The sequence below is a fragment of the Carica papaya genome, chromosome 4, assembly GCF_054855325.1.
Source record: "Carica papaya isolate Zhongbai chromosome 4, ASM5485532v1, whole genome shotgun sequence".
Classification (NCBI taxonomy): domain Eukaryota; kingdom Viridiplantae; phylum Streptophyta; class Magnoliopsida; order Brassicales; family Caricaceae; genus Carica; species Carica papaya.
Genome location: NC_142312.1, coordinates 2,766,682 through 2,779,694, shown reverse-complemented (window position 1 = coordinate 2,779,694; position 13,013 = coordinate 2,766,682). Strand labels below are relative to the sequence as shown.

Genomic DNA, 13,013 nt, shown 5'->3' with positions numbered 1-13,013 from the left:
TGTCCGATCGTGCATGAGGAGAGAATTGATCCGGACCGTCCACACGCACGAGAACGTATCCAGGTCGTCCTATCGTAGACACACGGATTGTCAGCGTGGCCTTCCTCGCGGCACCGAGTCAGCATGCTTTGCCACGCTGCGCGCTCCAGTTCGTCGGGACCGCTGACTGGACGGTTTACGTGACACAATTTTTTTAATTATATTTTGACCTCTAGTTTCTTATTTTTCTTTTAAAAATATTATCCGAACTTAAATTTTCACCAATTTCTTTTAGAATTATCTTTAATGTTATTCTCAATCTATTTTTTTCTATAATTTTACATTAAATAAAAATTTATTAATTTTAAAATTATATTTTTATATATTTTTTTTAAAATTTAAAATTTAATTCCGTATCAAATTTCAAATCCGATTATTCCATAATTGTTAAATAGAGATAATCTAATTCAAATTCACATAAAATTTTTAAAAAATATAGATACTTTTAATAATGAATTTTACATGAGGTTTAATTTGTTGAAAAATTCATTGGCCCGTAGGGCAGGTACGCATGTGGGTAAACAGGACCGTCAGATTTGACTTTGAATTTTTATATTAATTATAATGTTTATAAAGGGTACAAATACAATGCTTTAGTTCGTTGATATGACTCATGACTCGCGCAATTAATTATATCGGATACTATCAAACTATATATAAATCCATCAGACATCAGAGGGAGAAGAACATGAGACCGTTAACCTTCAAAATAAATATCATATGATTTTTTTAGTATAAAGTACTTGATAATCAATTTGGCCTAAAAACAATGAAAAAAATAATTGTAAATATTAAATTTATGTAAATTTTAAAATATATTTATATGATCCAAAGATTATTGGGTGCAATATTATGTTAAGTTTTAATTAATTATGTATATTTATATGTAAAAAATATTGTGTATAAAAAATTATTAAGTTCATTTAAAAATAACATGATGTGGGTCAAGTCCATCTTAAACTTTAATACGTTAAATAAAATATAAATTTTTATGTATAAAAATTAAAATATTATAATAAATTAAATTATAAATAATAAAAATTAAAGTTATAAATATACAATTATAATTTTTAAATTATATGTAATATATCTTTTTATTTTGAATTTTAATAATTTAAAAAAATTAATCTTTAACGTGAGTCACGTCCATATGTATATATATATATATATATATATATAAAGAGAAAAGAAAAAGAACAAATCAGAGCTTTGCTGGGCTCTTGAGTCACATCAAGAACTGCACGCTTGGTACGTTTTGAAAATGGATTGGTGGAGTTGGTATTTCACACTATGCTAAGCCCATAAATTATGTTCGGAATACATTTAGATGTTTTAAAATTAAAAAAATATATATATATATATTCAATTTTACATAAAAATTAATATGTAATTAAATAATATTTATAAAATTTTACGTTTATTTTTTTTATTTATTTATAATTTTTGCAAAAACGTAATGGGCTTGATTAAATTATTTATTGGGTAGTTTAAATTTGGTACCAAAATAATTAGTAAAAATAGCTTCACGTATAAAATTAACTTATTCTTATCCCATTTTCAAATTTACCAAAATAAATACACATTTTAAAATTTTATATGGGATTAAATATAATTACATTGCACACTGATTATTTAATACGTCAATTCATTTACTTAAACTCTTCCAAAATTACAAGCACCAACAACCCACCACCCAATTGTACCCTCATTTTCACGAATGAACTCATAATCTTCCATTAATTTTACATAGTCTTTAAACAAATCATTGACTATTTAAACTTTATGAATTATTAACTTGTTGTTTCCTAAATTGAAAAGTTATATTCTCATTGTCTGTTGTTTAATTTTATTGCGTACGTAATTTTTATAATCCAATGTATATGATTTAAGTTTTTTTCATTTTATGAAATCATTAACTTTCTTATATTTATTGAGCTTTAAAAAATTTCACATAAAATAATAAGTAAAGACTATAGTGTTGCTTGAATATTTAAATTAAAAAATATCAGAAAAATACAAAATATTTATGCTTTTAGTAGATTAATTTTTTTTAAGAAATATTTTTCTTTTAAAATTTAATTTAAAAAATTAATTATACTCTATTATGAGAACCCACTCTGTCCTTTTTTAATTATTGGTCTTTTCAACGGTGATTTTTTTTTTTTAAGGGTACTAATTAATTTACTTTTATCAAATTTATAATAAATTATCAAATTAATTGTTGAAATTTGAGACTTGTTGTAATTTAATTTTAATTTACAATATTTTCTATTTGCTTGAATCACCAATTTTCTTTCAAATTTTTGACGAATTAAACAACATTTGAATATTTAAAAAAAATAATTTTTACTAATTTTTTACGTTGATAAATTAGTAAGGAAAAAAAAAAAAAAAACAGAAAAAATTATTATTTATTTTTCAACATATTAATTTAACTAATTAAATTTATTTTTTAAAATCATTTTTTAAAACATCCAAATATTATTTGACCATTTTATCTTGCTATGTTAAAAATAAAAAGAAAATAAGTGTTTAAAAAATGTTAATGATCAAATTAAAAAAAAAAATATTAGACCTCAAATAATAATAAATGTCAAACGTTTAAGATTAAATTAATAATTTAATTATATATCATTAATTTTATATTTTCCCCACTAGTGAAAAGGAGGGCTTGGTTGATGGAGTATTATGACTATTTAGTTATGATATGTTTGGCTATAAGTGTCACATTGTACAACTAAAGAAAGCTTTAATCTATCATGTTCTTGTTTAATAGGTTACTCTCTCTCTCTCTCTATATATGTCCCTTTCAATATTATTGCTCATCTTCTTTTAAATTTATATTCGATGAATAGTTCTCGATTTTTTGTTTTAATAAATATAATGAATATTTTTTATTTTTAATAGTAAATATATACTAACTTCGACTTTTATGCATCAAAATTAAATTATTTTGTGAAAATATATTTTAAAAGTTGAGGAAGAAGTCAAATGTTCCTTCGAGTTTATTGTGTTAATTAATTAGTTGATAATGACGCAACAAAGCCGAGTCGTTGTAGTATAGTGGTGAGTATTCCCGCCTGTCACGCGGGCGACCCGGGTTCGATCCCCGGCAACGGCGGCTTTTTGGTAATTTTATTTTATAGTAATTACTTAAAAATTGGAGGAAAAGAAAAACAAAGCCCAGGAAGTAGCCTTCAAAATGGGCCCTAAAGGCCCATCTTCCAATTCAATGGCATTTCCAAATTAACAATTTTCTATCACACGCAACAAGATTTACCCAGAATCAAAGTGCATTTTAACATTTGCAGAAAACAAGATTTAACTTCAATCAGAGTTTTACACAACGAAACGGTAGAAATTCAAACACCAAATCATCATTTTGCCATCAATGAATTCTGAGCTTAATTCTGTTCCTGCAAATTTGCTCCAGACGCCTTGTTACCTTCCACCAAACGCCACATATACCAGGACCCAACGGACCTGTAAGGCCTCCATTTCTCGCAAATCTGCTCCATCTGCATAGGACCCGGCAGCTCTTTAAGCCCGTAAAGAAGCTTCACCCCTTTCCTCACACCCAGGTCACCCACCGGCAACACATCAGGTCTACGCAACGAGAAGATCATGAACATATGCACTGACCAAACCCCTATCCCCTTAACCGCCGTCAACGCCGTCAGAAGTTCCTCGTCGTTCATTTCTAGAATTGAAGTGTCCGACAACGTTCCTTTCACATACCTATCTGCCAGGTCATGGAGATAGCTGGCTTTTCTGTTCGAGACGCCGGCTTCCCGGAGCTGTTTTGCGGTGACGGAGAGGACGGCGTTGGGGAGGACCCCAGATTCTTCGCCGGAGAAGAGTGCGAGGAAGCGAGTGTAAATTGAGTTGGCAGCTTTGGTGGCGAGTTGCTGGTAGAGGATGCTTCTGGCTAGGGAGAGGAATGGAGGGTTGTGAGAATCGAAGGTTGGCGCGCGATGGGCGGCGATTATGGAAGCGAGAAGGGGATCTGAGTCGCGTAGATGGTTGAGAGCGAGGTCGATCTCCGATTTGGAGGATAATTGTTTCGTGATTTTGGGGCCAAGAGAGGGTTTGACGGCGGCCACGGTGGTGGCCGAAATGGGGTGTTTTGAAGAGATTTTTCGGATTTTGCGAGGTCGAAATGGGATTTTGGAGGAGGAAGAGGGATTTTCAGAAACTTCAATGGAGATGTTGGTGACTGTTCGGGAAAGTGGTTTCATGGCTGTTGGGGTTTTTCCAAAGGAGATGGCAACGGATGAGGTCGTGGATTTCTTTTTCTCCGGCGGGTAAATTGACCGTTATGAACTTAACATTACGCTTTAATAAAATGAGATGTAGGTTTAGTGTTCGAAGCTGACGTCAGCAAATACGTATCATTAGGTACTAATATATATATATAAATATATATATTTAAATTTTAATAAACGCACCCCAGATTTTCAAAGATATTTATTCCTCTCTATTCTCAAATTATGAATTTAATTTATTTTTCCTTATAAACTTAGTTGAAAATTAGAAATGCCTTTCATAATTATTATTTTTAAAATATAATATTACTGTAAGTTCAAATTTACAATCTTAAATTTATAGAAAGAGCCACTGAGTCCTCTTCTAATGAACTTGTTGAGAAGTTGAATAGTTCTCCTCATGATCCTTCCTGCAACCGCAAAAAATGGGTAAACAGAAAATCGATGACAGTCTTCCGTCTTCCTCGGATCTGACCTCTTCCATGAAGAAAACCCACAAGATATCACAGGATAATCTTTAGCAACTCAGTTTTTTTTTTTTTTTCATATCCAAAAATGGCAAAGACCCACCACGTCATCCGTATCTTCCTCAGCACAACCGAGTGGCTGAGTCCCAATCATTACCACCCACGAAACGAAGAAGAAGAAAAAACCAGCTTGTTTTTCTTCGAAAAGAATTCCATGGTCCTGCTGCAAATACAGAGCATTGCTTTTCATTGCTTCTATTTGCCAACCAAGAGTTCCTTTGTCGATCAATAAGCGGAAGGACACAGAGAAGGAATCATGAGTTTCAGGGAGGAGATTGATGATGGGAGGGACCTCAAGAAGCCGTTCCTCCACACGGGGAGCTGGTATAAAATGTCGTCAATGAGGCAATCAAGTATGTTGAGCTCATCGGCTCAGATTATCCGCGACGGCGCCATCTCTGTCGTGTTCTGTGTTCTCGTCGCCGCCTTGGGTCCTATCCAATTTGGTTTTACTGTAACTCCATTTCACTATTCACTCTGCATGTAGATATACATATGTATATGTCTATGTATGACGCATTTGACCATTTTCATTTTCTTCGCTTCATCTGTAGTGTGGGTATTCTTCTCCCACGCAAGCGCAGATCACAAGGGATCTCAACCTTACCATTTCAGAGGTATGGCTTTGGGTTTTCTTCTGGGTCTTTGGCTTTGTATTGGGAATGAGCTATGTGCTGTTTTTTTCTTTTGGTGATTAATTCAAGTCGTGGTTTATTGGGCATAGTTTTCTCTGTTCGGTTCCTTATCAAATGTGGGTGCTATGGTTGGGGCGATTGCCAGCGGCCAGATTGCTGAATATATTGGTAGAAAAGGGGTATGATCGGATTTTCCATTCATTAGTTTTTTTGTCCTTATTATCATAGAAAAAAGATCTTTTTTTTTTTGAGAAAGCATAGAAGAAAGAAATTTATAGTGACCCATGTAATCTATTCTTTGTTTGGTTTACTAGAAAATTTGATCCAAAAAAAGAAATGTTGGGCCGTTTGCAATTTGTGTTTGCCGTTTAGTTCCATAATGGCGCATATTTTATTTTTGCAGTCACTAATGATTGCTGCAATCCCTAATGTCATAGGGTGGCTTGCTATTTCGTTCGCCAAAGTGAGTTAATAACATACTCTAGATCCTTCTTTGCTAATATTCAAGGCAAAGTTCTCAAAACATGTAATTCTTGGTGCTTTTGTAGGATTCTTCATTTTTATTCATGGGACGATTGTTGGAAGGATTTGGTGTGGGTATAATCTCATACACGGTAACGAGCTCAAAATCTTTCTTTCGTTGATCTTTTGTAATTGTTGTTGATATTATTGATAGTATTATTTACGTCTAGGTGCCTGTGTATATAGCCGAAATATCACCTGAAAATTTGAGAGGAAGTCTTGGATCTGTGAACCAGGTTAGACATGCTTAAGTGCCTCCTAAACCAGAGTTACACCTTACTTATTGTAAATATATGCATATTTAATGATTCTTCGGACTAATTGAATCCTTTATTGAGTAGCTTGCAATCACTCTTGGAATAATGCTTGCTTATTTGTTGGGATTGTTTGTCAACTGGAGACTGCTTGCAGTTTTAGGTAAGATCATAAAATAACTAATGAAACAACTTATTTTCTTGGAGAAAAGAATCTATTAACTGCTTTGAAGAACTCCAATAAGATTTAAGATAATGATACCTCTGGAATCTGAGGATAGGATGGTGGATATGTATGAAGTTCCTTTAAGTATTTCCTTTCAAACAGCTGTAATAATTGGGGAATGCTTCTTGTTCTCTTCAAAGAAGTGAATTCTCAAGTAGAAAGACAGCTGTTAACCGATAGAATTTCTCCTCTTTTGGAAGTATAAGATTATTATTAACTACATCAAACTGGTTTTTGCTCGATTCTGCAGTAGCAATCAAGTAAATTAGTTGACCCATGCTTGGTTTTGATTGTGCTATTTACTTCATATCTAGGAATTTTGCCATGCTCAATATTGATACCTGGCTTGTTTTTCATACCAGAGTCTCCTCGGTGGCTGGTATTATTCATTTTCTGAATCTCATGTTGGCAAGTTTCTGTTTTATCATTTATTTACTTTTGCTTACTTTTCTCTTCTCACCAATTTTCTTCTTTTTGCTTCTTTTGTTTTTCTTTGGTTGGACTTGGTTTTTGCGTCAAGGCCAAAATGGGGATGATGGAAGATTTTGAAGCTTCTTTGCAAGTTTTACGGGGATTTGATACTGACACTACCACTGAAGTGAATGAAATCAAGGTGATCGTCTTATCTTGAGCTAAATGTATTTTGATCTTTCAACCAGACTTATACTATCCAATCTAAATTTTGCATAGTTGTGTTCACTAACCTAGTTGTGCATGTAATCCTGATGTTCTCTTAAGGTGCCGTCGTTTCTGATACTGGTAGTTCCTGCAGAGATCTGTAGCATCCTCAAGCAAAAGAATGACAATCCGATTTGCAGATCTCAAGCGAAAAAGATATTGGTTTCCTTTGACGGTAAACTGATTTTCTTTAAATTTCTCATTCTAAAATACTGTTTCCTTGTCCTTGAAACTGAACCACCAAGTTAGTGGCAATCACTATTGTGCAGGTAGGAATTGGATTATTGGTCCTCCAGCAACTCAGTGGCATAAATGGCGTTTTATTCTATTCCAGCAATATCTTTGAAAGTGCTGGTCAGACGAAAGACTTCCACTTTGAACTATTATTTTATGGTTTATTGAAGGCTTACATCATTGATATATATATAATACGTGTGTGTGAGTGTGTGTGTTCTGTGTGTGTGTTTGTGAACTCCCTTGCTGGTAAGTTCCCCAATGAAACATATGGAATGTATGCTGGACAGAGACCTTCCTCTTCCAGTATATGCAAGAATTTCTCCATAACTTCTGCATTTTAATATTTTGTTCATTGATTATTGATTTGCCTAATCTCACTAGAAAAAATCTTGTTTAAAACGGACCATGTTAACATTTCTTGTGTCTTTGATCATTTTAGTGCCTTCTGTATCTACCACTTTGTTATAATTTGTCCATTTTCCTTTTCTTTTCCCTTCTGATAATTTTTTTTAACAGGAATTAAATCATCTAATGCTGCAACTTTTGGTCTTGGGGCGATTCAGGTAAACTAGCACATAGCACGTGTGATTGGAATTGGATATGGGGGTATTTGAATGTTGCAAAAGCACTGGTTGTATTCATCTTCTTATGAATATTAACCGAGAAGAACCTTTGGCTTTTCTCAGGTTTTTGCCACTGGTCTGACCACATGGTTGGTGGACAGAGCTGGCCGTAGACTTCTTCTTATGGTGTGTTTGACCAAATTCTTAACTTCGTCTTCCCCCCTTTAGTTTTCCCCTTCTTTCTCAATGATATACACAGCCAGGAGTGGAAACAATAAGTAACATCACAACATAAAACTCTTATGCAGATATCATCATCTGGAATGGCTCTTAGCCTGCTCCTTGTTGCAGTTGCATTTTATGTGGAGGTCTGTGATGTCACTGACCTTATGTAACATTCTTTGAATCTTATGAATGTAAAAAACTATTGTTTCTCAGGAATCCTACGTGAAGAAGTCTTCCATTATCTATTACAACTGCCTAAATGATTTCTTCCTTCTCTTTCCTTGATGGTGACAGGGCAGTCTCTTAGAAGATTCTACTTTGTATAGTATAATGGAAGTGCTGTCACTTGTTGGGCTTGTGGTAAGCATCACTGCAGCACATAATTTGATACGTCTTCTCTATAGTGTGAGAAAGGATTTCAGTCAGCTTAATCATCAAGTTTTATCTTAGGCCTATGTGATTGCCTTCTCTCTGGGAGTTGGTGCTATTCCTTGGATCATAATGTCTGAGGTATGCAAAATCTGGATTTTCTTTTACCACGTAATTGAGATTCTTATGCAAAGCTATTTGATGATGACAAACGAGAAAAAATTGTGTTGGCAAATTTTTTAGTCTAGTTCCTAGGAGAGTCTAAGAACTGTTCCATTGATGATAGAAGGTGAATATCATTTTAGATGAGTTTGTTCCATTAGAGTATTGTAAATGATTGCTTTTCCAAGGGGTTATTACTTATTTTCATGAGAGAATTTAGGAAGTATGGGCTGCAGTTGGGATAGTTCATATTTGGCTTCTTTAGATTAATGTGAATGGAAATGAAGGGTTTAACTTGGTTTGAGTCCAAAGGTAAACGGTCATATGATTCATGAACCAGAAGGGGCCTGTGTCCTTGCAGCCCTTATTGTGACAAATTATGGCGTAGGCTCTTCCTCTTGGGGAGACCTTAGACTAACCATCATTCTTCAGTGTAATAAAAGTCCATAGCCTTGACCATTAGACTTTTTGGTTGTCCATTGACCCCGTGCAGGTAAGTTATGTTTTGTTTGAGTTAATTTTACTATAAGAGTCCTTGTGTTCTTCTTGGGTCGATACTCTTTATGGCTGATTTCTTGGTCTTGGTTCATCTTCCCATTCAGATACTTCCGGTGAATATTAAGGGCCTTGCTGGGAGCATAGCAACTTTGGCCAACTGGCTGACATCTTGGGTAGTCACAATGACTGCAAACTTGCTTTTGAGTTGGAGCCTTGCAGGTTTCTCTCTCTCTCTCTCTTTCTCACTTTCTCCCTCTCTATATAGGTCTATATATTCGTATATATGTATAAAATTGAATCCTGTAATGAGTTTGGTCACTTCAATTTGAACAGGGACTTTCACCATATACATGTCTGTGGCCATTTTGACAGTGGTTTTTGTGGCATTATGGGTCCCTGAAACAAAAGGAAGAACACTGGAAGAGATTCAATCATCCTTCAGATAGAAGTCTTTGCAGCTTTTCCATTGGATCCATGATTTTCTCAGGTACAAATCACATGCCTTTTGCCATGTAGAACATATATTCTTGGTCTATAAGCTGATGAATCCTGTATCAGATCTCCATGGTAATTGATTATAGAGAAGAAAAAGTAAACAAGGAAAAATGAAGGAAATGTTGGTAATCAAATTCATCTAACAATCATCTCCTTCATGAACGAAGAAGTTACTTAAGTGATTATTAGAGCTAGAATCTGTCTTACTGAAACAACAACGAAAGAATCATAGGAGACAAATAATAATATAATCATAGCTGTGGAACTGTCATTTTTTAGCTGTCTCTCCATGTACGGAGGCAAGGAATTTTTTAAGACACCTATTGTAAGCACAAGGTCTTTCCAGGTGAACCAAATGGCCTCCTTTCTTTATGCCCTGCAGTGTTGCATCTTCTCCTAGTTGCCTGTAATTTCATCAATCAACCAAAATCAGCTTACATACTGGTTCCCGACAACTCAAGATAAAGGACTCATCTCTGTGTTTGTTTGAATATAAATAACATATTCAATCATTTCTTTATCAGCTTAAGCTTTTTACTTGGTTGATAATCCAATCATTTATGAATTCACTCTGTTTTACAGTCAGAGGGCTAGAATTTTGGCCTGACTACCATCCCGTTTCCGTTAATTAAAGTTCAGTAATCTACAGTTTCAGCATATTTGCGTTTGAAAGAGTGTGTTACACAACTAATAGATTAAACTCTTTTTTAACAGTGTAGGTTATGGAATAATAGATTTTACTATGTTCTATTTAACTTAAAAAATTTTAGATGAATTAATAACTCAATCAATTATTTAACATTGTTTAATCGTTGACAATTTTTCACATTATTGACTCTTGATTCTTTAGTAAAAGATTAAGAAAAAAAAAAAAATTGTCTGTGACCTAAAATTTCAACTAATAGATCCCGGTATTATGTACATACTGTTTCATGTTTTGGGCAAATTCCAGCCTGAAGATTTGATCATTTTCACCCCAGAGGAGATGTATTCTCTGCAAGACACAAGACAAAAATGTAAATTTCTTGAGAGACAAGAAGTTTAGAATTGCAATAATGTGTAAGTAAAATAATCAGAACTAACCAACCACTATTTCTTAACTTACAAAAGAGAGATTATAGATTTGAGTCGGACTGTCACGGTTATATATATTTAAATGTAAGTGTTATATGTCTTTTACAGTATGATTAATAAATGTATATCATCTAATTAATGAATATATAAACATCATAACAGCATGTGTATGGTGTTATATTATTTGTATTCTAACAGACATTACGTGTGAGAAGCGAGGGATCGCGGTGTTCTCGTTGCTGATGACTAATGCTTGTAGGAGTTCATCCCTCTCCTTCCTGTTGGTAAACATTACCTGCAACATTCATACGGGCTTCTGTGAGATTTATAAGCATTAGATTTTAACTGTCAAATTATAATTTTTAAAATTTATTATTTTCTGAATTGTGACAAAATAATAATAATAAGCAATCCTATTTTCCCTCTATTGGTTTTTATAAAGCATTAGAAATAATATATAGTACTATATATTAATTAGGTAATGTTAGGTGAACGAATAATGTATATAGTAACCATGCAGGTGTATAGAAGGTCATGGTTCGCATGCATGCAAATATGAAGAGTATTTATTCTTTTTTATCTGCTTATCTTTTTTTTTTTTACTGTGCAAATATTAATTTTTTACTTTTAGATTTTTATAAGATATAGTTACGGAGTAAAAAATATTTATGGGTCGTCTTAATTAATTTAGAATTTGGCTTAATATATACACATATTTTTGTGTGTATATATGATATAATATGTTATGTAATTTATCCTTTAACTACTTTGATTAAGTAATGATTAATTAAGAGAAGCCTGTGATTATTTAAATCAAAAATATATATATCATCATCAGGTTGATTCCTTCATTTGAAAATTCTAGAAACTGTGTTGCAAATGTAAGATCTACCTAACTACACCCATATACATATATATATATATATATATATATATACCTAGTAATATATATATATATATATTAATTAATTAATCAATTAACTAATTAAATCCTACACACAGAATCTTAAGTCATGCAAATGAAAACGGCTTACATCTTCAAACTTAAAAACTTTATATTTTTTCATGGCCACTTCTGATCACCTCCGTGAAACTGTTAAAAAGTTTTAAAACCATACGTATATATATATATAATATATGTGTATAATACAGAAACGCAATTAATGTAAGTACGAACCTGGAGGTAGTCTTTGTAAAGTCTGTTAGGGAACCAGAATTTCTTATGAGTAGCAACAGATAAAAGAGTCTTCAACCCCTTAACAGAAGTCGGCAAAAGAAGCTCCGAGGAAGAAGAAAACCCCAGCTTCGTCATAACTTCTTCACTCACTGACTCATTCATGGCAAATATCGACCCGGAAACCACCATGGCTCGGACCAACTCGGGGTACAACTCAGCAACCTTGAACGCCACCATCCCTCCATAGCTAAACCCGACGAGGACGCACTTATCTACCCCGAGTTTTTTCAAACCCTTGACCAAACACTCGGCCTGGAAAGTCGGAGAACGGTCGGGGTTGTCGGTGACGGAGCCACCAAAGAAGAGAAGGTCGGGGACGTAAACGGCGTAGTTTTTGGTCAAGGCGCCGACCTGGAACTGCCACGTGACGATTCCATCACCGGCGAAGCCATGAACAAGCACCACCACTGGTTTTTTGGGAGAGTCCGAGGTGAGCGTGTGGACATGATGGTCTTTCTTGGATTTTTTGAGGGTTTGTTTTGGAACCCAGAAGTTCATGGTCGTGCCTGGTTCGATCTCGACGGTATAGGGCTTCACACCGGCCTTGTTCATTAACCAGTGCAACAATGGCTTCTGTGCTGCTACGAGATTCACCATTGCTTAGTTTGTTGGGAGCTTTTTTGGAAGAGTAATTGAGCAAATGAAGTTAAACGACGGAGTTTTAAACAAAGAATTAAAAATAAAAAATATAGAAAAACAGTAAGTTTGGTGTTAGGTTGCTATCTTATCTTTTATCATTAAATTGGAGGAAGAGCAGATTTGGTCAAAAATAAAATCTATTTAAAATTTATTTAGCTAATCGAATCAGATTAAAATAATCATTAATTATAGGTTAATTACTATTAATCATTTAATTAGATTCTGAATAGAAAAAACCGAGCTCCAAAATATTTTTTTCTTCCAACTTTATATAATTAAATTTTATACACTAATTGGTTTCTTCCATTTTATTTTATTTTATTTTTCTCTATAGAAATTATGGATTTCAGTCTTTAATGTAATACTAT

The 13,013-nt window shown here is 33.6% G+C and overlaps 3 protein-coding genes and 1 non-coding gene across 7 annotated transcripts; 2 read left to right on the top strand and 2 right to left on the bottom strand.

Moving 5' to 3' along the window:
- The first annotated feature begins 3,088 nt into the window (after nucleotides 1-3,088).
- Nucleotides 3,089-3,160, top strand: TRNAD-GUC (transfer RNA aspartic acid (anticodon GUC)). The gene has a single exon. It is a non-coding gene; the product is annotated as a tRNA-Asp (tRNA).
- A 70-nt stretch (nucleotides 3,161-3,230) lies between these two features.
- LOC110822216 (DNA glycosylase superfamily protein) lies at nucleotides 3,231-4,343 on the bottom strand. The gene has a single exon (XM_022052257.2). It carries the CDS (start codon nucleotides 4,275-4,277, stop codon nucleotides 3,444-3,446), a length of 834 nt encoding a protein of 277 aa, XP_021907949.1. The 5' UTR covers nucleotides 4,278-4,343; the 3' UTR covers nucleotides 3,231-3,443.
- Nucleotides 4,339-11,196, top strand: LOC110822217 (sugar transporter ERD6-like 6). Of its 4 annotated transcripts, none has more exons than XM_088217331.1 (19): nucleotides 4,339-5,285; nucleotides 5,386-5,448; nucleotides 5,556-5,645; nucleotides 5,870-5,929; nucleotides 6,015-6,080; nucleotides 6,159-6,224; nucleotides 6,330-6,405; nucleotides 6,783-6,847; nucleotides 6,989-7,081; nucleotides 7,241-7,321; nucleotides 7,416-7,500; nucleotides 7,900-7,946; nucleotides 8,070-8,132; nucleotides 8,255-8,314; nucleotides 8,466-8,531; nucleotides 8,622-8,681; nucleotides 9,305-9,419; nucleotides 9,534-9,687; nucleotides 10,968-11,196. In XM_088217331.1, exons 1-18 carry the CDS (start codon nucleotides 5,088-5,090, stop codon nucleotides 9,644-9,646), a joined length of 1,467 nt encoding a protein of 488 aa, XP_088073457.1. In that variant the 5' UTR covers nucleotides 4,339-5,087; the 3' UTR covers nucleotides 9,647-9,687; nucleotides 10,968-11,196. The 4 variants fall into 4 exon arrangements, with proteins under 4 accessions (XP_088073457.1, XP_088073460.1, XP_088073459.1 ...); XM_088217334.1 differs by having other exon boundaries at nucleotides 10,932-11,196; XM_088217333.1 differs by lacking the exon at nucleotides 10,968-11,196 and adding an exon at nucleotides 10,648-10,879.
- Nucleotides 9,807-12,677, bottom strand: LOC148266195 (uncharacterized). The gene is made up of 4 exons (XM_088217335.1): nucleotides 11,947-12,677; nucleotides 10,975-11,064; nucleotides 10,622-10,689; nucleotides 9,807-10,099 (listed from the first exon to the last, which is right to left on the bottom strand). The coding sequence occupies exons 1-4, from the start codon at nucleotides 12,601-12,603 to the stop codon at nucleotides 9,964-9,966; spliced, it is 951 nt and encodes a 316-aa protein (XP_088073461.1). The 5' UTR covers nucleotides 12,604-12,677; the 3' UTR covers nucleotides 9,807-9,963.
- Nucleotides 12,678-13,013: the final 336 nt, after the last annotated feature.

What these genes read in the sequence shown, in the direction of transcription:
- LOC110822216 (XM_022052257.2), bottom strand. Translation starts at nt 4,277, where the DNA reads ATGAAACCACTTTCCCGAACAGTCACCAACATCTCCATTGAAGTTTCT.
- LOC110822217 (XM_088217331.1), top strand. Translation starts at nt 5,088, where the DNA reads ATGAGTTTCAGGGAGGAGATTGATGATGGGAGGGACCTCAAGAAGCCG. An exon ending in GAGACTGCTTGCAGTTTTAG is followed by an intron (nt 6,406 to 6,782) that starts GTAAGATCATAA and finishes CTTCATATCTAG; the next exon opens with GAATTTTGCCATGCTCAATA. An exon ending in CAGTTGCATTTTATGTGGAG is followed by an intron (nt 8,315 to 8,465) that starts GTCTGTGATGTC and finishes TGATGGTGACAG; the next exon opens with GGCAGTCTCTTAGAAGATTC.
- LOC148266195 (XM_088217335.1), bottom strand. Translation starts at nt 12,603, where the DNA reads ATGGTGAATCTCGTAGCAGCACAGAAGCCATTGTTGCACTGGTTAATG. An exon ending in CGATCCCTCGCTTCTCACAC is followed by an intron (nt 10,690 to 10,974) that starts GTAATGTCTGTT and finishes TGTGTCTTGCAG; the next exon opens with AGAATACATCTCCTCTGGGG. An exon ending in TTTGCCCAAAACATGAAACA is followed by an intron (nt 10,100 to 10,621) that starts GTATGTACATAA and finishes ATGAAATTACAG; the next exon opens with GCAACTAGGAGAAGATGCAA.